Source organism: Clytia hemisphaerica, unplaced genomic scaffold (assembly GCF_902728285.1).
Source record: "Clytia hemisphaerica strain Z4C2 unplaced genomic scaffold, Clytia hemisphaerica genome assembly, whole genome shotgun sequence".
Lineage (NCBI taxonomy): Eukaryota > Metazoa > Cnidaria > Hydrozoa > Leptothecata > Clytiidae > Clytia > Clytia hemisphaerica.
Genome location: NW_027103716.1, coordinates 485541 through 512364, shown reverse-complemented (window position 1 = coordinate 512364; position 26824 = coordinate 485541). Strand labels below are relative to the sequence as shown.

The following is a 26824-nucleotide window of genomic DNA, read 5'->3' as shown; positions in this document are numbered from 1 at the left end:
GTACTTTTTTCTGTATTTCATTTTTTTGTAGGATGTTAAATATTTAAAGCTAAGAAAAAGTTGGATGAAGGATCCCAAATTTATTATAAACATGAGAACATTTTGTGGATTATTATTGATAGCTGTCTTCAACTCAATCACAGGTAAGTTTTACCAAGCTAGGTAGCACACAACGATGTTTCATTTATCGTTACATGCTTGTCAAGTGGATGATAAAGCGTCATCTTATTCCAGCTGGGATTTTTCCATTTCCAGTTTACTTTCTTGATCATTGCAAATAAAGTCCTTTTTTAATTTTTACCAGGCGGCTTTTTTTCTCGTGGAGAATTATCAGCTTTTTCTGAATTTGGATATACCGTTAAGAGTTTTCTTCCGATAGATTATATAAAAATGACGTCAAAAATATGATTTTCCTTTGACGCTTAAACTCTTAGAGCATTGTTTTAAAGAAATTACGCCGTCGTCGCTCGCTCGTCGTTCGGCAACAAATTGTTTTTGTTGATTTTTGTGAATCGTTTGTTTATCTTGGAGTGTGACAGTGAAAACAAAATACGATTCTGTTGGATAAAACTCTCTCCTGACGTCATAAAGTAACTCGAATCAAATTACAGTCTTTAAGAACTTACAGTCCAAAGTAGTGACATCATCGGTAAAGAATGTTTTTAAATTCAAGGTCAATGTTGAAGGGTAAAACACGTTAGGTGATCACTAACCCACATTGTACTACTACCAAAAATAATGAAATAGAGATATCACCATTGAAGTTCCAGAAATTATAATAAGAAAATAGTCCAGTTTCGTTAACACAAATTCTTATCATTTCACCGGACTATTTTGACATGAATTGAATCACCCAAAAGAGAAATTGCAGATTGCATTTTTTTGGTTTCATGGGTCATAACGATGTACAATCTAAGTCATTGATGTATTTCATTTCTTAATAACGAGGTCGTACATACTTCATCATAACGAGGAAAGATATTTTTCATAAGGTAGAACCATTTGATGGATGAGCTATGATATAGCACCCTCACGAATCTATGTGGTTAGTGCTTGTGTAATGTTTTAGCCTTCGATTATAGCCTGTTAAAAATGTTCGTTAATTTTATATAACACTCATTTGAGCGCCAAAATAAGAAATACTGTAAAATATTTTATGATTAGCACAACTCAATTAAATAATACTTTGAAATGCGTGGTTTGTTACCATATGCATCAAAAGAAAGATCTTATGCACTGCCCCTCCCCCGCCCTCCCGACAATGTACGAAATGTCTACTACGTCTACACTCTCTTCCAGTTCGAAATGTGGAGAAAAATATGGCGTTGTCAAATCTAAAAGTTTCTTGCTTCTTCAGCATATCTTTACACGGTCTCCGAATTAGTTTTTTGCTTTGCTTCCTTGTGATTCCGCTTTATACCATGGGACGATCTTGTAACCAGCAGAGCCACTTGTAGTGTACCGACGCTTGGGCAAATTCGTGAGTTGTGAGCATGTGCTATAGTATATAATCATAAAATTAAAGTGATAATTAAGGCTAAGAGACTTTGGTTCGAGTTTCGAGAGTTTGTGTACAAGTATTTTTTCATTATATTTATAATGGTTTTTTGCAATTTTTTTGTTCATTAGGAGTAAGAAGATACCCTATCATCATAAGGCGAGACCAATTTAATTTGTTGTTCTACGGGCCCGACCGACCCTATTTTCGCTAAAGTCAAAAAAAATAATAATATCGAATTACCACTACAATTATTTTACACACTAGTTATTTGTAAGAATTAAACTTGAATAAAACTGAAAATTAATTCAAGAAATTGAAAAATCATAAAAAGCATTCCATACACTAAAATTTTATTTTGATCTTCATCGACGATAAAAAACAAAGTGAATTTTTGATCCAGATACTTTTTGTAAAATTTTCTCGGTGCCTTACCAACCCTGATAAATGAAAAATTTATTGTTATTTTGCCGACCGACCGACTCATATTTTTCTAACGATCTGTCCGTAGAACAACAAATTAAATTGGTCTCGCCTAACTTAATTTTAATAAATTTCGATTTGGAGAGGATTTATTTTTAAAATGCCTCAATTCGGGTAGTATGGAAAAAATTAATTCAACTTCAAGTTAAAATTTAATGTCTATCCTATGAATAATATGTAATTGAAACAAATTTTTATGAAGTTGAGAGTTGAAACATCGTTAGGGCTAGAATGCTAAAAAATGAGAAACCTACATTCTCGGGGTTTACTACATTCTCGGGGTCAGCATGTTGGAAGTGATCAATCTTCCGATGGTCTTGGAAATTTAGACGCCTAAATCCGCTGATATAGCAAGTGTTGTGGAGCAATAAAACTTTTAATTCGTGTTTAAAATACATGAAAAAGCATTTTTGGCGGGAAACCTGAAATTCATAATGGTAGCCAGAGCAGTGCGCAGCGTGGAAATTTTATTTTAATTTTTTTTGGTTTGGTTTTTTTGTATAGAAGGACTCGAGTTCAAGACAACAAATTTAGAGCTTTACAGACCAGTTGTTGTTGGAGAAACTGTGGAAATCGATTGTGCAACAAATGAAAAGAATGCTAAACTTCAATTGCTCTTGAAAAGAAGTGATTCAGACTCACCAACAGTTTTAAAGGTAAATTTCAAACACTATGTTTTTAGCCTGTCATTTTCTTTGGATGATATCCTTTTCTTTTATGTCATATGGGAAAGCTCCAGACTAATCAAGGCAGTTTCTTGGAGCCGCAATATTACATTTTATTTACAATGGGCTATTCCACTAAAAGTCTATATATACAGCCAGGGAGCAGGGTTAGCAACTCCAGAAGATTTTTCAAATTTTAATTTTTTTTTCAAAACCTATCCTATCTTGTAGAGCTTTGAAAAAGAAAGAAAACGAGGGGTCATAGGCCTCCAGAGGATAAGTGGTTGTAAAGATATTCAAATTTTAGTGTCAAAAATTTGACTAAAAATGTCAAAAAAAAGATTAGGAAAATAGCTTGGAAAAATTCGAAAAATGTGTCAAAAAAGAAAAAAAAGAAATTTTCCAGTCATGCTTCTTCAATTTTGTATATCTCTTTTTCTAGTGTAGCTAGAGACCTGAAATTTGGAGGGAGAATTCTTTGATGGTGTTAGAATATTATTATATAAAAATATTTGTAAAATATTTAGTATGTTTATCAAAATAATGAAAGATATATCTTTTTTTGAAGAAAGAAGACATTGCATTGTTTTATTTTTGTTTTTGAAGAAAATTAGCTTGGAAAAGGTTGAAATGAGTCAAAAAAGATGGTAGGACCCATTTTCAAGGGGCCTCTGGAAATGGAGGAACAAAAACTTATGAATAAAGAATAAGTTTTTCTGAAAGGAGAAACCCCAAATGAAAAGAAAATCCATTTCGGCAGAAATAAAACTTTTTTTTGGGACATTCCCCTGCAAAAGAAGCAAAAAAGTGAAAAAAACTACATGAAAATGAAAGAATTAGAATTAGCGATTGTGATTTTTGAATTCCTCACCCTTTTTCTGATAAACATACAAAGTTTCAGCCTTCAAATACATTTTCCTCCGTTTCCAGACACATTTGTTCATCGATAGTTGGAAATTTTTTTTCTCCCGTCGGCAAACAATTTTCAAAATGTTGCAAAACGTTCGGCATTTTACCAATTTGCCGTCTAGCCCGTGTCCACAGTGTTATATACCGCTGGAAAGCTAAGATCGCGGGCTTTCATTTAGTAAAAACCAGAACGCTTTAGCATACATAGAAAAAAAGTTCCAAGGGTTCAAAGTTCACGGAAAAATGAAACATTTGGTTTGACGTCAACGAAAGTTGCATGACTTCTGGAGTCGCTAGAGCAGGGTGGCATGTGGATGACGAATCTTTTAAAGTAAAAAAAAAGATCCTTGGAAATGTGTGGATGATACCCTATGGAAAATGGAAAAGCATTACCAAAAAACCCTTGGAAAAATTCTTTACATACCGTCAACTGCTCTAACTTGAGACAATTGGTCGAAACATGGCATGGGACTGTTGATTATCTGGCTGGGCCTGTATTTTCACTTTTATGGTACTGTTAAATCTCTTTGACAACAAATTTGATAAGTCCACCAAGTTTATCAATCATACTTTCTGTCATAACATGTCACAATAACTTTCACTGATAGGGCGCCCTTTTTAACTTTTTTGTTTTCATTCAAAATGACCGGACGCGGATTGGAGAATTAGAGAACGCTCGCCACCTAACTGCCTATCGCCCGATGGAATTAACAAATAACAAGTGTGTAACTTGCCGCGCAAGTGACGTCAAACGCTCCATCATTTTGCCACTAATTTGGTCTTCTTCGTTCCAGACATTCGTGTGTGTTCCACTACAGATTTTTTTCATATTTCAATTTAAAAGCACACTTTGTGCGAAAGAAAAATTGTGTACTTTTTAATATGCTGTTCATTAACTCAAATCAAATGACTTTGGAGGTTTAGGTGAAATGGTGGCCGAATTGCTGTCCCATGTTTTGTCAAATAGTCCCAAGTTAGGAGAGGGTTGACGGTACCTTAAAGTAACTCTGGACTAACCTGATAACAGCTGTTCGTGCACGGTAAACCTCTGAAGGCGCTTGAAAATTATACACCTGAGGAAAAAAGTCCTCCTGTGGAAAATTCTACAACAAGAATCTTGTTGTGCGCTGGACAGTCAAAAACTGATACGGCGCCCTATTCATAAACACAATCACGTTTTCACACATCCCTTTAGAGCTTCAGCGTGGTGTGCAGAAAGCATTCACAATCTGATCTCAGGTTACTCTGGACTAGCTAAAGCCAATTTTTTATCCCCTGGAAATTTTGAATTAACTTTTTACCTCATGGAAAAATGAAAAAACAGGAGTGTTAGACACCCTGAAAAAAGTCCTTTAGACACCCTGAAAAAAGTCCTTTAGACACCCTGAAAAAAGTCCTTTAGGAGATTGCACTACCATTTTTGTTTGATGTTGACTCCAGCGCTTTTTTTGTCAATTTCCATGTTTAAGCCAACATGCATTCAGTTAGGAGCAATTGGCGAGTTCCTGTACAAGGCCATATTAAAAAAAGTCATAACTGCACTCATAAGAAAATTACGTTTGTGTCTTTTTTAGTTTACCTTTTCTTGGCTAGACGATATAGCAAACATACTAAGTATAAGCAGACTGAGTCTTAATCTGGCTGTAAAAAAATTCTGCATCGGTAGAATTTTCTCCAGCTTTCAACAATGATAGAACAAAACTATTTAACAAAATTAACCTGCACATTTCTTCATCTTTCTCTTTTTTCATCTTCAATGAAGCATTCAAAGTCCAATAGCATTAGGCACATACAGTTAGTAACACTAAGAAATCAAGCTTTCAGAAAAAACAACATCAGTCATCTACAGGATGTATTTGAAACAACAAGGATGAGAGTTACCTGAATCAAGTTCAAGATCCCAAGATAATTGATTAAAATTTGAAAACTTGAAATGAAACAAAATGAAGATTGCTAAAACGTGCAGCAGCCAGAGCAGAATCAACCAACCAAATTTTGTCATTCAATTCCCATAACAGCCACTTGCTTTGTTAAGCCTTGATCATACGCTAAAGTAAAAATAATTCTTCCCATGTAAGCGGGTCTTTGTTTGAGGTTCGGCCAATTTCCTGGGAAATAGCCTATCCGGCAGTGCGCGGATCTAGGTGGATGTCTTCCCCTTGTAGATCTTTTTCTTGGGAAGTTGCTCTTAAAATCAGTTTTTAAGGTTAGCTTGGTTCAAATTTTTTCATCTATAGCTCAAAATTTAGGTTATGTTTCCTAGTTTTTAAAAATGTTAAAGGGATTCTGGCACAAAAAATGAAAGTTTGTCAGGGCATAGCTACCATGAAAAGCATTCGGAAAATTCAAGTCAAAGTTGTTAATCAGTCATTCTATCCCAAGATATTGACATTCAAAGTTCCAAATTCAAGACATCTGCACTCTGTGGAAGCCATATAAAAATGAGAAAATTTGAATTTGGAAAACTTCTGTCATACCAGCTAATCATCAAACTAAAATGATTGAGAGCAGACTAGAAGGATACCTGTAGTTGAACTAAATAATTTTAGTATGATTGACCACTAGGCACATGACATTTAGAGGAGTTGTATACCATAAAAAGTCATTTGATTTTTGATCCAGTCCTCTAATCTTTACCTAATATGGATTAAGATTACCAGAAAGTTTGAAATCAAATTTTCAATATGGCTTCCATAGAGTGCAGATGTCTTGAATTTGGAACTTTGGATGTCAATATCTTAGGATAGAATCACTGTTGACAACTTTACTTGAATTTTTCAAATGCTTTTCATTATAGGTATTCATGGATTAAGTTTCATTTTTTATGCAGGAATCCCTTTAATTCAATTAAAAAGCGCCAGTTAATTTTTTTATGAATCCCTTTAGAAGACTTGCGGTGCATTTTTTTGCTTGTGATTCAAGTAAACAATATATCACTTTCGTGGCATTAATCTTTGATACGCATTTCAGCGGAACGCTAGTGTGACATAAGACATAACTGACATAAGATATTCTTAGAATTATTGATATTCACTGAAACACGGGTTCTTGTGCACTGCGGTGGATTGTATGACGTAACTTGCACGGCAACTAACCTGCCTTCAGTTGGATGATCATTTTGGCATTACCACCCTCGGGTGCCTTTGTCTTTCCGCAACTCTGTCCCCCATTTTAGATGGCAAAAAAACATTAATTTTAACAATTTATTATCAGGTTAAGTTTAACAATATTCTAAAAGGGGGCCCTCTTTGCGAAAGATAATTTGTTTTGGTCTCCAGCTTTGGAAAGTAGTAATGTTTTTGGCTGTTGTAGAAGGAAAATTGTAAGAAACTTGAGTTTACCAGTGTTGTTTTGTTTTTGCGGACTGATAGAATGGCAGGATCCTGGATGGCTAACTAAACTTGTCTATTTCTGTCATACGACAATCTGGTCTTTTAAATGTGTGCATTAGGTTAAGGTACAACAGAATTTCTCTGAAGTAAACAAAACCACTGGAGTAAATGTCAATCAAAATGGTAGTGGCGTCTCCTAAAGGAGTATGTTCATCCACCCCCCCTGTATGGATATGAAATGGAATGGCCCATTTCATCATTAGAACCTCTAGCTAGGTAGGGCTTTTAAAACGCATTATGGTGAAGAATATTTAAACTTAGCCAGGTATGTTTTGAACCATAGTGTAGTTCACTTCATGTAAAATATTTGGGGATTTACCTTGACTCACCTGAGTTCTTTCCTGTGTATTTCAACTACTTCCAATAAACAATTTTTAGCTAAACAATTAAGATTTGATTGTATTTTGGAACAGTGGAATGATATTACCACACTTTTCAATATTCTTTTTAATTCACTTTTTTATAGCCTGATGGTCAATCTTTATTTCAAAATGACGAAACATTTCGAGTTTTAATATCAGATAAGAAATCTACTGGGGATTATATTTGTGATGCATCATTCAATGGAGAGGATGTTCAAAAATCATTGAATGTTTACATTGCAGGGAAAAGTATGATGTTCATTTTAATTTTTCATTTACTATTTTCGATGTCAATTGAATCTGATAAACTAATAAACTTGACCTAAGTTCCCTGATTAGGTTAAGATTTTTGCAAGTGCATCTTTTTTATTTAAATTCTTAGTATCTGGTGATATCCCACAACCAACATTGGTCGTTGTTCCAGACAACGAAGTAGACGAAGGATCAAAATTACAAATTACTTGCCAAACAAAAGGCACATTTGCAAAATTGTTTTGGGAAAAAGAAGGGAAATCACTACCAACTAGCCTGGTCACAGTAAAAGATCCCTATTTTAAAGATGGAACAGTCATTTCTGAAAGTGTATTGGCTATTGACGATGTTAAGATTAAAGATATCGGTCTTTATGTTTGCAAATCAATCTCCAGGTTTGATTCTACCAAAGTTGCTGAAGCTAATGCCATCATCAACGTTAATGGTAAATAATCATTTTTCCTTTTTAAGTTTTCAAACTCTAAAAGTTATACTTTTCATTGTACCATTGTGATATTAATTAATCGGAACTATTATTGTTTTCATCGTTCTCTTCGTGTAGACACCTAGGTTTAAGTCTTTATGGATTCACTGAAGGGTTGATTTTTCTACACCCTTTTCTCTGTGTAGCCTTAAAAAGCTTGAAAAATATATAAAATTGATAAACCACTAGATGCAATTGTCACTAGTTTTCTTGTTTAAAGATTTTGAATTTAACAAAATAATACAGTTTTTTGGACTATAAAAGGTCATTAATTTCATGAATGGTTAAACTAATTCATCATATGCACCACTGCAACGACTTCGAAAAATTATATAAACTTTTACTGGATTTTTCTATGCAATATGTCATTTTCAGCCTAAATATTCTTTTTCGTCTTTTTCTAAAGGGCGTGCTTTAGAATGGAAAGTGGATAATGCGAAACTGCTGAATGCTGTTCAAACGAGACTTGGTTCATCAGCTATCATCTCCTGTGCAATGTCACATCCAGCAAAGGCCATCACTTTTTATAGAAAAAATACTGATGACAAACTATCAAAGTTGGTGATTGATGGTAGCAAGTATCAGTTATTGAATCTGCAAGAATTGGTTATCTACAATGTCCAGAATTCAGATGATGCTGTTTATGTTTGTCGACCAGAGAATGATGTACTACAGGATAAGGAAATCAAATTATTCATTAACCAATGTAAGTTATGTTTGACTTTGTTGTATTTTTTCGTTAGGTTTTAATTTCTTTTTGATATTATGTCATAGACATTCTTAGCTTTACACTACAATTTGTTCTCTATTAGAACATTTTTATAGTAGTTCTTTATCAAATTTGTAACATGAAGTGTTTTCAATAGTGCTCAGCTGTAAGAGCCCTATAAAAAAGAGTTTTGCTAAATTGTTGGTTTTACGAGGACTTTGGTATATGTAGCTTGAATTATCATTTTTATGAATGAAATATTTTACAAGAGCTGAAGCTAATTATGACTTGTTTGAAATGTGAATGTAGTTAATTTAGAGGTTTTGTTATAAGCATAACAATTACAGTGTTATTCTAATAGAGTCTAAAAAGTAACCTGTTAAAAAGTAACAAGTCTATATTTTTAAAACACACACTGGGACTGTTTATCAGGCCTTTCCATCATCATGAAGTTTATCTTTAAGTTTAGCCATGTTTTCTTTATAGATGGATCAAAATGGAGGATTTTTTTCTTTTCTTATTTTGGAGAGGAAAGTCCTTTGATTTTAAAGCGTTTGTTGGGTTACTTCATTTTTTAATTCTTGATCTTTTATCTAAATATGTTCAATTTCGTCAAACATTGACTCAAATAATTTGCCATTTAAGGCTCTAAAATTTAACTTATTAATTTTGATTTGGGTTAAAATTGGAATGCTGTTTTAGTTTCATTTTGCATTTTCAGATATTTATTTATTTATTTATTTATTTTTCTTGCATTTTCAATGCAAGTTTTGATATTAAATTTTTACCTTAAATTTTAAGTCTTAAGAAGTAAATTTGATTTTTTTAATCGTCAATTAAACTAATTCATACGATTGATTGGTTGAAAAGGATTTTTAGCCCTAATAATTATACCTCAGATGGTTAATACTAAAATGGCACAGGTTCTAATCTTTCTTTTATATTATTGTACTTTGAAATGTATGATTATTTGCACTAGTAGCTATTTAAAAGTGTCCGAGTGATTCAAAATAACTTTCGATTCTCCTAAATCAAAAAGGGATTACCCACACTACTCAAAATCCTATTTTTGTTGGTAGATTTCTACATACACTAAAAAATATATGGATAGAAGGAAGAAAGATGGATACCTTTTCATAACAAAGGCGATCTTTTATATAAAACAAAGCGTAGAGGTCAAAAGCGTGATGTAAAAATTCGAATAACAGTACCTTATAGTAGACGCCATTCGAGTCATAATGTTTTGACTTGTATAATCAATATCTTTATCACTATTTCATGTCGTTTTAGTGATCTAGATTTTTTTGCTAACACTTTTGGGTTTTAAAGAAGTGAGAAATTTGGTACATGATCTTGATGTGCTTATATTGTCGGTAACACTGACTGTAAGAGAAAATTGACATGGGACCCGACTTTTGATGTAGTTTTTGTAAAATTTCATTTGCTTATACTAAACTGTGTTATTTTTTATGCAAGTTGGTCTAGAAAGTGTTTTCAGTGATATGGTGTTGACCAACTGTTGGTTTTGAAGATTTAAGGAGTGAAGTTTCACATGGTTCATATGGTTTTCAAGAAGATTTATTTGTTGTCGTAGCTTGTTACATATAATTGCTTGATATTGTTTCTTCAGTTTTTCTTGAAAATAAACATTTAAATGGCTCTTATTTAATTTCAGAAGTAACAGTTAACTATTGCTAATTCAAACTCGAACGAGAATTTAATTATCGAAAGATTTGAATGCTGAAAATACGAATTAGCGATAGGCTACTGTACTATGGTACTAATTTTTTAGTATTTTGGTATTATATACGATAATTGGTAGTTTAATCATATTTTGGTCATTTTTTATCTAATGTCCCTATCTTATATAATGTAGATGGTGTAGTCTATTTCATCGCTCTCTATGCTGCTTCTGAGAGCTTCAAGTGGATTAAATCATCATTTCCAAGGTTTCTTAACCATTATAGTTTATCATCACTTAACATATGACCATAAGTCTGTGAAGTGGTTTATTTTAATGCGTTAGGTAAAGAGTCTTAAAAACCTCTACCTGAGTGTATTGGAATTTTTTTGATTTGTTTATATTTCTGACTGAAAAGCCGATTTTCTGTATAGAATTCCCTTAGTTTTTATGTACGTTTTACAGTAAGATCTATTTGATGAATGTTTTGAATTTATCTAAGTCTTGGGAAGTGTTGGGGATGATGTTAGATTTGGTTGTTTTAGAGTTATGACTAAGTTTCTGAACCGTCATTTTGTTTTCATTTGACAAAATCTGAAACATGTGTCAATAAGATACGTTTAGTTAAATAAAGACTTTCGTGATTTTCGTTTCGTTTTCTCCAGAGAGACGCCTCTATTTTTGACACGTTTGATAGGTAGGATATTTACAGTTTTTTAATTTTACATGAGGTACAATAGCTGTTGTAGCTTTGTTTTGTGAAATTATCAAGCGTGACAAATTTCTCTGGATCGTCTAATCTTTTCTAAATGAGGAATTGGGGAAATTATCGTCCGTTGTTAATTGCCATAGACTTCTTATAACGCATATTACTTTACTTATAATATGGCAGAATTTTGCTGTTGAAGATGAACAATTCATATACTGATATACTAAACACGTTTGAATGAATAACAAGACATCGAATTTGAAACTCCAAAAACAACTTTTACACTATAAACGATAAACACTAAGGGAAAATGTCTAGCATGCATAGACTTGAATATTTTTATGTTTCGTTTGTATAGCAGAGGTCATCCTCGTAAATTGACCTTACTTTTTATGTGTTTTTTTTTCTATCAATTTCATGGTAGAGCCAGACTTTATAAGAATAATAATGCTCAAAATAGCCAAAAAAGGGATATTGAGTCACACTGTATTTTAATCATGTTGTTCTGTGTAGCTGAAAATAATTCTCGACAGATTCCATCAATATTTCTTATAATCACTTCTAGGCGTTAATTTCACACGGTCACTTTCAGACTTTTTGATTTTTGATCTATATAACATGAACTATCTTTGGATTTCGAGAAATGTATGAATGAAATAAGAATGATCATTTACTTGGATTGTTTCAACATCTAAATCAATCTGCTCGATAAATCACGCATATCAATAACTTGAATGTCTTGAATAATTATTACGAATTTAGCTTAGGGTTAAAGCTTCTCTGTTATATATTTTTGTTTGGCTAACCAGGAAACGCTGTCATTGTAAAAAGACTTTTTAACGGTTTCACACCAGGAAAAATTCACACGTGTGCCAACCATAGTAATAATGGGAAAATCGTTATAGATAAGATAATTATTATTTCTTGTGCGATTATTTATGTTGATGAAATTTGAGGGTTTGTCTGAATTGGTAGTTTTTTTTGCATGTTGATTAAAACTCGAACGGAATAAAATTTCTTTGGAAGATAGTTTCAGATTGAGGTTATAGATATTACCTACCGTGTTTTGACTGCAAGATTTGTTGAAGATAATTGTAATACTGTAGTTGAAGTGTTTTTTTCTTCTAAGCTGTAGTTGATAGTAAAAATGACGTCATCAAAGTAATCTTTATATTTGGCATAATAGTGGTAACTTTTTACATTCATTTTACTGATACAATCCAATGTATAAGATCTAGAACGTCATTTTTGTGAACATCTAACCGCCATATTGATAAACATTTTATAGGTTGATATTTGACTAGTTGAGGGAAGTCCTTTTGATGCATTCTCTCACAAAGTAACCTTCTATCTAAATCAAAACATAAGCACTTTTATAAATTTTTAGAATGTTACTGATTTTGAAGAAGTTCGCTTCCTTTTAGCCATGATATTGTATCACGGATAGAGCCTTTATGTAACCAACATCAAGATATCAACCAAACCTAAACTTAGTTCTTTATCGTAGCGAATTAGACAGATCTTTGAAGCTTCTTTTCTGGATATTATTATTCTAATAAAATTCACGGAAAAAGTCATAGATTTTAGTCATACGGTGTCATCCAAAAGTTTATCTCAAAACGACGTCATTTCAACTTTCACAGGGTAGTATTATTTCTGGTCAACATAGAACACCTTCTTGTTTATGAAATCTTATCGCTAAATTTTCGCCTTTAAATCGTCTCTATCTAAAGGACTTGTCATTTCCTCGTCAAAAATCAAGTTACACTTTGATCCTTCTGTTGTATGTGATAGACACTGCATTTTCCTTGTCATCTTATTTCACTTTTTTCCTACTTCTGTTTTTGACTCTATTTTTGCATACAGTATGTTGTTTTTGTGAGTTTGGTCATTTTTGTCACTTGCTGTTATCAATCTGTGGTTCAGACAATCAAAGCTTCTGATTAAAATCTTCAAATTTTGTTTCAACTGATTTAAAATTTACGAAAATCGATCTATTGGGTTGGAGGAGGGCTTAGTCTGACGAGTATGGTCTCAGACGTAACATGACGGCCAATGATTTACCGCCCTCAAATGGCAATTTTTTTTTCTTAAGGCTCGATTTTGAATTTTTGATCCGATGTATTCATGTGAACCTAGGGGATCGAATCGAAATATGAAAATTCTCTTTCTATGCCAGGCTTCCCTTGGTGTTTGCATGTTTCTAGATTTCGAGTAGTCGGTTCTAGTATTATGTTTAGCGGTTTCCATTATTCAAACAAATAGACCTTAAAAACACCATTTTATAACGGCTGATTAAGATTTAGCTATGTAGTCTCTTTTAATCTTACGGATAACGATGCGAGACCAAGGTGTAAGACAAACAAAGCTGCGTGACCTTCTATAACTGATACTAAAGCCTTATAAAACGTATTTTTGTTTACATTTTCATTTGTCTTTGATTTATGATGCCTGTTTACCTCTCACGTTTTACTAGAGGTTATTTATACCTAGAAACAGTATCCACTGTTTGAGAATATTATCTATTACGTATTTAGTTTTGGTAGACATTTGGGAAGGAAGCAAAAAATTATTTTACTTTTCTATTCATAGATATTATTTTGTCCTTATCAGTACTATGGTATCTATGATCTCTTATACTCTTTAGTTTTCAGATTTAAATGTTATGAATATAGAAATTTTATGTCATTTTATAACGGCACACACAAGGGAAAACTAGATTTTGAAAATCAAAAATTTTAAAGTATATTTGATGAAAGTATGGATTGGGGGATTCTGATATTATTGCAATTCTCAATTGTGATTACCAGTAAGTATATAAAGTTAAGTGTGACGTGATATCATAAAATCATCTTTATACAGTCTATACAACTGGTGGTATACGTAAAGTTTGGAAAAAAACTACCATACTCTACCGTTGTAAACTCACCTCGGCGACAAATAATCGTTCATGAACTTTCATTCAGATTGGGTTTTATTTCTTACGTAGCGTTTTTATTTCTTGGTTTCTATGGAAAATATCTCGACCAACTTTCTTTTTTTTTTCATTAGTTGCTCAAGACGCACCTTTCGCTAAAGTTGAACCGACGTATTTGGATCTTGATTTCAACGCCGCTGATAACGTGACGTGTACAACTTACGGCAACAACGTAGCCGGTGAATGGCTACGCACGAAACAGGTTAACGGACAAACGGAATTAGAAAAAGTCCCTACCGAGAAAATTCAAGGACGGTAGGTTCACTTTTTCAATTTTTTATAGACTTTGAGAGCCCGACTGTATAAAGAAACTATCTAAAGACCAAACGGCCGAAGGTTTATTAGTTATCTTGATAAAAAAACGAATTTGTGTCTATCTACCAGAAGGGATCATGGGGCAACAAAAGGGATCATGGGACTACAGAAGGTTAACCCGCGGTTAACCCCTGTTGTTACCTCACAAGGATATTTCTCTGGGCTCAGTCCTTCTTCGCGTTCAAATAGTTGATGCCACTAACAGTTCTGGCCATTTCGAGAGAATCTTTAAAACGCAATTCTATGATAAAATTCTATGATAAAATATAATGTTATTTATATTACAGGTTTCAATTGACGCCTCAAGGATTGTACCAACGTGAATGGACGTTGATGTTTAAAGATGTCACCGAGGCTGACGCAGGATCTTACATTTGTAAAGTAACTGCTGATACTAAACCTACGTTTCGTGAAGTCGACGTTGCTGTTAAACGTATGTGTGCTGTTTTTGTTTCTTGTGTGCACTAAATCTCGCTTTTCTTGTTATGTTTTAATCATGCAAAACTACAATTCTAAAAAATTAACTACCATTAAAAAGATCATTCAGAGCACAGCTTTTTCATTTTTCATCGTCATTAACAAAAACCTTTGAAATTCTTTTTCTTTTAAGTTATAGTTCTCTGAATTACCCTTCAACTGTATATAATTTTGTTAGAGTTGAAGCATTCATTGAAAATGGTAATCAAAGTAAGAATTAGTGCACAATTAAAGCAAATAGACTTTAGATACTATGACTTTTTGAATGATTGAAACTAATTCTTCACACAAAGGATTTTGTGGTTTGAAGAACTATGCTAAAATGGTTCGATCTCGCCAGCCAGGGTATAGTACATAGCGTCAGTTAATTTCCATTTCCACACGTCTGCTTCACCACTGACATCTTCCCTAAAGAGAAAACTGATTGAAATTCTTTGATGTATCGTATCATATAATCTAAGGTTTTTAAACTATGCTACGGTCTGTTGAGATAAGGTGTGTTATGTTTTTTTTTTCTTTATTCTGTATTTTCTTTTAATCTTCAATTTCAGCGGCACAAGCACCGCAGATTCGTAAATTCCCTGCGCAAGTCACCAAAGAAAACGTTCGTACATCATTAAATTGCCGTAGCAATGGTGCACCAAAACCTAAAATTCAATTCTTCAAAGACGGCGTTGAAATCACGTCTGGTTCAAATGGTTACGTCATTGATGGACGTAAACTTCACATCGAGAAACCGAAATTCCCTGAACACGATGGCGTATATACGTGCAGTGTGACTAACATGTTTGGAAAAGCAACGAAAAAGTCAAGTTTAACGGTGACAGGTAAAGAATAATTGTTTCAATGCAAGCACCTTTGGTTGTAAAGGATGTTTTTAATAAGGCTGACCACATAATTCTTTTCCCTTACCTAGCTACCTCACCTAGGACCCCGTGTATCCTACGTTGTTACGTTTCTAGTAAATACCGAAAAGCATATGAAAACCCCCTTCATCTAACGCTAAATAATTAATGGGCTTTTTTACTTTAAAGGCTCTTTTTCCTTGCATTTACTTTTTTGTTGAGCCCACTATCTAGGAACCTGATGAAAAGCTCACACTTTGTTATTTTTGTACATAGTTGCACCAATCATCGAGAAGAAACAAAGCATTGTGGTCGTGGGTAGTGAAGACAAACTTAAAATCGCTTGCAACATCACACGATCGAACCCAGTTCCTAATATCACTTGGCAATACCAGCCCTGGTCATGTCAAGAAAGCAAAGGATATAACTGCGATCCAATATCTACTCGATGGCAAACCGCTGACCCAGCAAAATTGGATATCAAACCACGAACTCCCAATACTATGTACTCGGTATTCAAAGTTCCGACTTCCAATGTGAAACGGTTTTTCGTCCGGTGCACAGCTAAACACAAGTACGGACAGGACACCCATCAAGTTATTGGTATCATTGATAAGAGAAGTATGGAATTTTTATTTCCTTCAAAGTTTTCCTTTTTTACTTTTGTAGAAAAGAAGTTTAACGAAGACGAATCACTTAAAAATATTCTTGATTAAGTTTTAATTCCATTATCAGTGAACAAAGAATACATTATTGTGCAATCTCTGATTCTCTCACGCTCATCAAATTTTCCTTTAGATGCTGAGAATTTACTTCGTTCATCGCCAAGCTTTGAAACTAACGAACGAGAACCCTTCAAACTCGAATGTACCGGTGGAGCTGGTCTATTCCTAAACTTAACATGGAAAAAAGACGACAAAGAGATACAATTGACAGACAGAATGACCTTGCGAAAAACAGGATCTATCTTGGAGAATCAGCAAATTGTCTTAAGTGTTGGTAACTCCACACCCGCCGATTCAGGATTCTATAAATGTATTGGTGTCCCGGCTAGACCAGAAGATGGACTCGTTATTGTTGGAACTCAAGTTGTCATCAACAGTGAGCTTTGTTTTTGTTAGCTTAATCTTGAACGAATCGTCTATTAAAGTCTGTCTCAACATAATTTGCAGCTGAGACAAAAATGGCTGTAACTTTTGATAGAATTTGAATAAAGTTGCGATTTTGTGCTGTTGGAAAGATATTTGTGAGTGGAATATTATCAAGCAAAAAAAATGAAAAATAAAGAAAAATGAAAACGAAAAATAAGAAGAAAAAAACTTCTTGTAGAAATGTGGTATAATTACCATTTTCACAGGAGTGATTTTTCATACTTTGACCATCATCACTGTGAAAAGGAGGCTGTTTTCTGTCGTTTTTTTTATGCCAATAATTTTTGTAAAATCGTAACTTGATTAGAATGCTATCAAAAGTTACAGCCATTTTTGTCTCAGCTGCCAATTATGTTGAGACAGACTTTAGTACTACCAGCTTTGCGATCTATCAATAAGTAGAAAAAAATACACCTTTGAAAGGATTGACAATGAACCAGGAAAATCATTTCGATTTTCAAAATCTATTTGCCTCATTTTTGAGGATACAGCGTAATAAGGACCAGTTTTAAGGCCCACAGTAATCTAATATATTTGTATATTACTTCATTAATTTTGTCAATTGAAGCCAATATAATGTATTCGAACTCATACATTAGGAAGGTCGTTTGTAAAATCTTTTAAAACTAACTGACGAATGCTTGAAAGAACAGGACACTTTAAGTATTAGGAAAAATAGTTTCTCCGTTCATTTCTAAACTATGTACATTACTTCATATAAACCTGACCTATTATGGCTTCCCGTATTTAGAAATCTATGCACCAAGGTTAACTTCTCTCAAACAAGCTGAAGTCAGGAATGACGAAAATGCTATTATCACCTGTTATGTTGACTCTCACCCTACCGCTGCTGTCACATGGTTTAAAGAAGGAAAACAACTGGTCGTTGAAACAATAGATAGTATCGACGAATGCTCCAATCGGGATGAAGGAAAATATTTTGAGCTCGTTGACAATAGTAAGAATACGAAACCGAAACGCCATCGATTGGTTATTTGTAAATCGCAATGGAAAATTAATAATGGCACCTACAGCTGTGAAGCTAAGAATAACCTTGGAATGGCTCGCCAACAGACCACTGTACTTGTTTTTGGTAAGTTATCGATCGTTACTACTGATTATGTATTTTTTATTGAAAATCGAAATTAAACGTATAACATTCACTCTTTTTCGCAAAATAGTAACTATATTTGGCTCAAAATCGGGCTTTTCATTAGGATGTCACTGTCCGTTGTGCTGTATGTCCGTTTTTGAAGAAGCAGCGCTTTGTCAATTCAAGTTTTTTTGGAAGAGACGGCGCCCTGTCACGCTGGACCTTCATGTCACTTCGGCTTCTTATCTTTGATTTGGTGTGAGGGCTGATTTGGTCCAGTGTTATTTTGTGATGTTGTAGTTATAAATTAGAAAGGTCTTCTTTTGATTTTATTTTAGCTCCACCCAAAATAGTATACGCTCAATTCGATGAATACCCATCTCCAGAGAAATCTTATTCAAGGAATTGTACAACTGAAGGAAATCCGTTACCTATCGTGTGGTGGGAAAAAGAAATTAATGGAAATTTTGTTCTCTTTTCAAGCAACTACACTACTGGTGTCAGGTAAACTGGGAGCTTTTCTCTTTTTCTGCGATGCTAAGGATTTCGTAGCGCAAGGCTTTATTAGGATTTGTGATGAATTGGATAGCGCGATTAGGTTGAATTATTTCACTGGAGCATCATCAAAAGTATCAATAACCACACTATAGTTTAAGAAATTTTTGGAAAACATCAGTGACTTTGTAATCTGTTTACCAAATACTTCGACCGGACAAGCTAGAAAAATCATATCAACTCTGTCATGGTAAAAACAACTACACCGGCAAGTTCCACTTTTTTTCTAAATCGAGAAGCTGGGATCGAGCAAGGTTTCGGATAAGATTGAATTTTGATGCAGTTTTTGATGTCAATACAGAATTGTATTTCATGGTTGAGGGCACAAGAGGGCCAAAGTTTTTAAAGAAAGCTTATTTTTCTGTTTCTAGTTTCTTGAACATTACAAAATTCGAAGGCAAACATTATGGTACCTACAGATGTGTTGCTTCAAACGTAATCGATGAAGTCGTCGATACCATGACTTTGAGTGAGTAAAAGTATTTTGTTTATGATATTATAATCATGCTAATTCTATATATTCTATTCTATATTGAGAAGCTCTACTTATGTACAGAGCACTGTCATGGGATCATCCCCCCCAGGAAGATGGAGGGGGGAATCAGATTTTGGTGCCAGGGGGGAAGTGAAATTTTCAAGCTTGATGGGGGGAGAAAGGCGAATAGGGGGTATATTCAGTCCTCTACCTAGTGGGGGGAGTAATAGGATAAATACAGACCTTCCTGGTGTGTTTGGGCATTCAGGCTTATGAGCCTGTCTTTCTAGGGATTTTGAGAGTCTTTTTTTGCTATAGTAGCTTGCGAATTGAGGCAAGTCTGGATCATCACTTCGCAACCCTTATACAATACGGCTAGGAGGATTTCCCAATTGGGGGGAGCACGAATTTTAAAGACAGGTGGGGGAAAAGGCCAGATGGGGGATTTTAGCTCTTATTAGGGGGGGACCAAAAAGCTGGAGGACGCCATGTACTGTATCAACATTTGCTTTCTTACCTGTTAATGCTAATTCTAATAATGAAAATAATCACTACAAGGTAATTCACCCACTGGACCTAGACCTTGATTAGAATCATGTCTAATATCTTTCATGCGATCACGATTTGAAAGAAAATGATTTGGATACACAACGCTGTTTCAATCTCCTTCATATCGATAGCGTATCTAGATAACGCCTGATGAACTTTCAGACAACGTTTTGTGTCACCAGGAACTTAACTACTGTTATGAAGCCATGTTGGCTTTACTTTAATTGATTTTAGTATTTCATTGGTACAGATAATTAACATTCTAACTTAAACTTTTTCTCCATATTGCTTTCTAGAAAAACCAGTTCTGGTGCTCGGTGGTTATGGCTCGAACAATGGTATTGCTCAAACGGCATCCTTAGTTGCCGCACTGGTGGTTGCAGTTCTTATTATAATCATCTTGGTGGTGCTAGCTGTGATCCTTTACAAACGTAAACGGTTATACGGTGGATTCTATATCCTCTCCATTCCTCCATCGCCTGATTATTTCAAGAAGTTGGACCCCACACGACCGTTATCCGACCAAACCAATAAATTGCCATATTTCCCTGAATGGGAATATCCAAGAAACAAAATCAAGCTTAGTAAGTACTGTTTTGTTTTAACACTTATTTTAGTCCTCAATTAGTTTTAATGTCGATATAATAACGGCTATAACAGACATAACTTATAAACATATTTTATGGACTGCTCCCTGACTCAATGGAAGTTAATATTTTTTCATGTTCAAGCTTTCAGCAGTTTTTAGAAAATTTGCCTTTTTCCAGAATATTGGATTTAAAATTTTTCAAATCCTGCGTGTTTCATGGGAGTGTTGGTCGATCTTCTTTGTTATAAAATCTGAATTAAATCTCTTTTCTACTCATAGAAAATTGTGTTGGAGCTGGAGCGTTTGGTGAAGTCTACATCGCTGATGCCATCGGTATTTGTGCTTTTGATCCCCGATACAAGATCGGTGCAAAACATAAACCATTGCTTTACAAGAAACGTTTCTCCTTCACCAAGAGTAAACTTGCACGGCAAGATAGTGTGGCGTCGACACGTTCCAGTAGATCGACTAAGTCACTGTTAAGCAAATCAGGTGATCGGAACGCTGTAGTAGCAGTCAAGAAATTGAAAGGTAGGGCTTATTAGAATTCGAAAAACCCGCATTCGATCCCTGGGTTTAAGGGACAAAACAAATTTTCACTTTTCCCCCTAATTGAACCATCCAGTCTTGAATTAGAAAATATCTGATGAAATCGAAGTTTTGGGCTTATTGAAACAAGAATTGATCAACGAATGGATTGATTAGATCTATGAGTTGTCAAATGTAAGATAGTTTCACAGAGGTCAACAGACCTGAGAAATACGCTTTTACATTGAACGCCCGTTTTGTTGACGAATTTCTATTGTATTCTCTTAGAAAATGCTTCAACAGTTGAATACAAAGACTTGATTGCTGAGTTAAAGATCTTGATTCATATCGGGCAAAACAAACATATCGTCAACCTTCTTGGAGCTTGCACCAAAGGTATACCTTAAAAATAAATCATCGTTCGATTCCAAAAATTTAAATTTATCGTAAGTTGAAAATTTAACTTGCGTCGTCGCTTTCGTTACAATTTCAATAAATAATCAACTCATTATTCAGGAATTGAAATGGATTCTATGGTTATCCTTGAATTCTGTCCCCACGGCAACCTTTTATCTTTCGTCAAATCGAGGCGACAAATTTTCAAGCCAGTATGGAGTAAGCAGCACTTGGGAATGGAAAAGGAATTCACTTTATTTGATTTATGTGTCGCTGGTTATCAAGTTGCTAAAGGTCTTGAATTCCTTGCTGATAGAAAGGTAATTTTCATTAAATTGTTTGCTCTTACACAGGCCTGCTGGCTCATTCATCCGGAGGGGGGGCACTCATATGATCTGGCCTACGTCATGTGCCGCGCTTAAGGGTGGGGTTTTTCAGCATCCCAAAATGCACTGTAAGGGTGTGTTTTTGTGAAATTGCACTGCAAGGATCGAATTTTAAAACAAATTCAAAATAATTAATAAAAAGGTTTTTATTTCTCGCTTGTTTGAAAAAGTTTCTATTGTCTGATAATTATAGCTGACAAGATTTAAAATTTCCCAAGCTTCTTCTTTCACGCAGATTTACAGCTGAGAAATATAGTGCACTATAAGGGGGGTTGGGCAAATCAAGAGAAAATGCACTGAAAGGGTACCTTTTCAGCCATATTGAACGGCACTGTAAGGGTACGATTTTGAAAAGCAGATTTTGCGCGGTACATACTGTCATTTCGAAATCGAGTGCCCCCGGGTCATTCATTCATTTATTCATTTATTACACTTTTTGGAAAGTAATTTTTACTGAGGCTTGGGCAGGCTTTGAAAAGATTATAACCATTGTCTTTAAGCATATGAAAAGCATATTTCAGGCTCAAACTCTTATTTGTTAAGCGCAACGATCAATTTATCTCATGCTTATAAGAAACCTACATTCCATTCCACGAGGGTTGAGTTTTGTAAGTTTTGGATCCACCTCTTCATCATTAAATTTTTGGACCTACCTCTGGGTACCCCGGTGGAGGTTCTATAAATTAACCCATGTCCGTCCGTTCGTTCGTCCGTCCGTCCGTCTGTTACCAGTTTTTCTCAGGATTGGCTCATTAGTTTTTTCTGATTTTTTGCACAATGATGCAAAATGGCAATGTCCAGAACGTGACGGAGCCCGATTTTTGAGAAAAAATTTATTTGGGCAAATTTGGGCCAAAAACTACCTAAAAATAGGGTTTTTTGGACTTTGTGCAAAATCCTGTCATTACTTTTTTCTGATTTTTTGTACAAAGATGGAGGGCAAGATTCTCTAAAGAATGGCTGAAGTGGTTTTTCCCGGAAAATTCAAAATTCTTATTCGCCTTAAAAAACGGATTTTCGTATTTTGGGGGAAATTCCCTTTAACCAAATAAGAAAATATAACTTTTCTCAATGTTGACTCGTTATTTTTTTCTGATTTTTTGCACAATGATGCAAAATGGCAATGCCTAAAATGTGACGGAGCCCGATTTTCGAAAAAAAATATATTTGGGCAAATTTGGGCCAAAAACTGCCTAAAAATAGGGTTTTTTGGACTTTGTGCAAAATCCTGTCATTACTTTTTTCTGATTTTTTGTACAAAGATGGAGGGCAGGATTCTCTAAAGAATGGCTGAAGTGGTTTTTCCTGGAAAATTCTTATTCGCCTTAAAAGACGGATTTTCGTATTTTGGGGAAATTCCCTTTAACCAAATAAGAAAATATAGCTTTTCTCAAAGTTGACTCATTATTATTTTCTGATTTTTTGCACAATGATGCAAAATGACAATGCCTAAAATGTGACGGAGCCCAATTTTCGAAAAAAAATATATTTGGGCAAATTTGGGCCAAAAACTGCCTAAAAATAGGGCTTTTTGGACTTTGTGCAAAATCCTGTCATTACTTTTTTCTGATTTTTGTACAAAGATGGAGGACAGGATTCTCTAAAGAATGGCTGAAGTGGTTTTTCCTGGAAAATTCTTATTCGCCTTAAAAGACGGATTTTCGTATTTTGGGGAAATTCCCTTTAACCAAATAAGAAAATATAGCTTTTCTCAATGTTGACTCATAATTTTTTTCTGATTTTTGCACAATGATGCAAAATGGCAATGCCCAAAATGTGACAGAGCCAGATTTTCAAGGAAATTTTTTGGGCAAATTTGGGCCAAAAACAGCTTAAAAGGTTTTTTGGGCCTGAATGGTTTAAGTGATTTTCGTATTTGGGGAAATTCCTTTTTACCATTTTACATTATTCAACACACAAGCTTTATTTTTCCATTCTGAATTTTTGTACAATTATTGTCACTTTTTTCTTATTTTCATCTGATGTTAATCATTAGGTAGGTCCATTCAGCATGTTGCTTGTTTCTCTTAAATTCATCTCTTAAATTTTTACACTTATTTTTTCTCATATTTTCTCACTTTTGGATCATTTTCATAAAATCATTTTAGTGTGTCCATCGCGACGTAGCTGCACGTAACGTGTTGGTCGGTGAGAATTACGTCATGAAAATTGCTGATTTCGGGCTGGCTCGTGATGTATACGAAGATGAAAGATATGTCAAAGTATCAGGGGTAAGCGCACAATGGATTTATTTCTTACAATTATATCGTATTAATTATAGATTTATCTTTCAATTTGCGTGTTGGTTTGCGTTATGGTTAAGTGTATAAGGCTTTATAACCCTCGATATACATAAGCAAGGAACAATTTCGTAGAAAATCATTTACAATGATTGCATATTTATTATCAGAAGATTGCCCATATATTTTTTACATAATTATGATTCAATTTCTAGGGTTTATTACCTATCAAATGGATGGCCCTTGAATCGATCGTTGATCGTGTTTTCACTCATGCTTCTGATGTGTAAGTTGCTATTTCTAGAAAACATTCTTCGCTGAAAACTTTTGGACTTTGCGCCCTATGATACCTGAATACCTAAATGGCTATTCAGTGTTGCTACTTTTCCACCTGTAGACGAAAATCTGTCCAGTTGAGATTTCAACCGAGGATTTCCATCCTGGTAGCAATTTTTTCTAAAAAGTTTTTCTAAAGAAGAAAACTACGTTAAATTGGTGTATAGTTTCCAAAGGCCTTTCGTTGAGATTCACCTAAAGCAGTTGCAACACTGGCTATTTAAAAAACGAAATTGGGGGGGGCAAAGTTTTTCTTTTTGGGTGTCTCCGTAAAAATTAGAATTAATCAAACACTACAGTCATAAATTTGTATTTCATTTTAGATGGTCATTTGGTGTTTTGATGTGGGAAGTCATGACATTAGGTATAATGAATTATCTTTGAACATTTTGCTTTCGACTAAGAATGATGATAAGATACTAAGGATAAAATTAGTTTAAAGTATTTTGGAATTTTCCAAAAAGTAGTGTTTAAAAAAGAAGAAATTTCAATAAATCTCACGCCATTTTCCATTTAAAAAAATTGCAGTTTCAGTTTCTTTCAAGTCGGCAGTAGAAACATTCTAAATTTTAGTGATCGTTTTAGATTCAAATTAAATTGTTCTTTATGTTCAGGTGGAGGACCATACCCAGGTATTGCTGCAAGAGAACTACCAGAGTTCTTGAGCTCAGGAGGTCGAATGGAACAGCCTCCAAGATGTCCAAACGAAGTGTATGTATCGAATCTTTCAATACGACTCATCTGTTTCATCATTAAGTGTACTACAATTCAGCTCTATGTCTATGAGTGTTGTCTATGAGTGTGGTTGCTCGTCTCGCTTATTGAGACAAAAAAAATCATTACTACTACTCTAAGTTTGCAACGTATAATTCCTCTAAAGTTATAACAAAGTTTATCTAAATCAGTTATACGATATACCCTTTTCTGAAAATAAGCTTGACTAATGATATAAGAATCTACCACATATAAGAATTGAAGTGGATACTCTTTTGAATATTCGTGACCATTCTTCTTTTAAATTTTCTAAAGGTTCCAACTGATGTTAGAGACGTGGAATGAACTTCCAGACCATCGACCAACATTCAATGATATTGTCATGCGTCTTGCAAGTGTCGTTGAAGCGCATTGTAATCCTCAGGTATATATCAACTACCTTTTAAAGATCCTAGTAACTTTCATTGTATACGACTAATAGGATTAGCGAAATCATTTTCTTGTGACGCTAAATAAACACCTCGAAGACCCTTCAATATATCTTCCAGTACCGTTCGAGACTCGATCAATTTTAAGAAGTGCTCTCTCCTTTCTCTAGGATATCCCTCATTACTTGGACAAAGAACACGTCAGTGGCAACAACTCTGACTATTTACGACCCGTCGATTCCGATGTCGGATCATACAAAATCAATTCATCATCCTCATATGCGTCATCGCTTGGCCGTAACGACGACGTGTTCCGCCGCCATGATTCCAGCACGCAAAGTGAACGATACGTCCCCGATAACAGGTTCAATGATAACGAAGTATCGGAACGACTGTTGGGTGATTTCAGTAATAAAGACGTCAATGACGGAGCGTCAGATAAATCAATCGAAGCTAAACCGAAGGTATATTCAGTATTCGTGAACAAGTCGTGGGCTCCTTCCCTCCTTTTGACATCGGTAATAGAATGGCAGTCTGAAGAAAAAAGAAAATTGATATGATACCATTCCATTGTGCAGTTTAAAACTATAAGGAGGGGTTGGTCGTGTTTCAACAGACAAACAAATTCTTTCCAGGGTGAGGTATAGAAGAGCCTGTTTTTGTAATGATTTCAGGATTTTATGACCTATTCTTGCATTCTTATGATGCTAAATCCTTCTTAGGAATACGATTTTAAAAGATGTCAACCTATCTGTTTATTATGGAAAATATAAATTATTCTGTTTGTTTTTTCTTAGATGGACGAGATGGTATCAGAGAAAGATTACAAGAAAGTGAACGGCAAACAAAACGGCTACGAAAACGATACGGGTAGCCTAAAGAAGAAGAACAAGAAAAACAAACAAAAATCTAAAGAAACCAAATTAGAAATGGAAGAAAATGAGAAAGACATTAATGAAAAGGACGGTTTGTTAAATGGTGGAGATCGAACGCCGTCTGAAGTTGAAGAATTTAGTTCTTTTATTGATGGTGAATATGAAAAAATGGACAATAATGAAGGGTATATCAATGGTTGATTTAATAATGATAAAATGATCATTAGGAGAAAACTTTTCGTTCACTTTTGATGTCTTGAGAACGTTCTGCAAATGTACTTATCAAAGATGTCTTTTGCCTTTTGGCGCTCTTTAAGTCGATGGACATGTAGAAGGGCTTGTTTATTAAAGAAAAGTGTTTGCACCGAAGAGTGGGACACTTTGGGAAGCCTCACAATAGGATGAAAGGGTTGTACTCTTCCATGGTTGATACTGATGAATTAATTTATAAATTTAAAATATTAAATAGTTATTGATTCGAAATAATTTTGATATAATTTTCTATTAGATTTCTTAAATTATCTTTAAATTCTTTTTTTTTTGTACAGCATGCTTTTTAGTATATAATAAATTCTTATATTAATATAAACCTTTTAATATATTTTAGAATATTTTAAGTGAACTTTATTCGCAGTATTTTGATACTTTCGCCTCCAATCAAGTCGAATTTTTGCAAGGTCAGAGTATGTGTGAGAGTGCCTACAGTTTTTATATGTTCTCTATATTTCAAAATTATTGAAAAGATTCCCAT

At 34.3% G+C, this 26824-nt stretch overlaps 1 protein-coding gene across 2 annotated transcripts; it reads left to right on the top strand.

The window, feature by feature from the left end:
* The first annotated feature begins 35 nt into the window (after positions 1-35).
* On the top strand, positions 36-26368 carry LOC136804276 (fibroblast growth factor receptor 2-like). Of its 2 annotated transcripts, XM_067060983.1 has the most exons (24): positions 36-143; positions 2486-2637; positions 7414-7558; positions 7692-8006; positions 8452-8751; positions 14196-14376; positions 14724-14869; positions 15465-15740; positions 16035-16379; positions 16557-16859; positions 17661-18002; positions 18341-18506; positions 18929-19026; positions 19878-20165; positions 20450-20701; positions 20987-21094; positions 21215-21414; positions 23589-23711; positions 23936-24006; positions 24380-24420; positions 24671-24767; positions 25086-25194; positions 25369-25662; positions 25996-26368. In XM_067060983.1, the coding sequence occupies exons 1-24, from the start codon at positions 65-67 to the stop codon at positions 26272-26274; spliced, it is 4710 nt and encodes a 1569-aa protein (XP_066917084.1). In that variant the 5' UTR covers positions 36-64; the 3' UTR covers positions 26275-26368. The 2 variants fall into 2 exon arrangements, with proteins under 2 accessions (XP_066917084.1, XP_066917085.1); XM_067060984.1 differs by lacking the exons at positions 36-143; positions 2486-2637; positions 7414-7558; positions 7692-8006; positions 8452-8751 and adding an exon at positions 13810-13953.
* Positions 26369-26824: the final 456 nt, after the last annotated feature.

Bases quoted from the DNA above. Each gene is read 5' to 3' on its own strand.
- LOC136804276 (XM_067060983.1), top strand. From the start codon at position 65: ATGAAGGATCCCAAATTTATTATAAACATGAGAACATTTTGTGGATTA. The intron at 2,638-7,413 runs GTAAATTTCAAA...ACTTTTTTATAG, and splicing joins ACTCACCAACAGTTTTAAAG to CCTGATGGTCAATCTTTATT. The intron at 8,007-8,451 runs GTAAATAATCAT...CTTTTTCTAAAG, and splicing joins TGCCATCATCAACGTTAATG to GGCGTGCTTTAGAATGGAAA.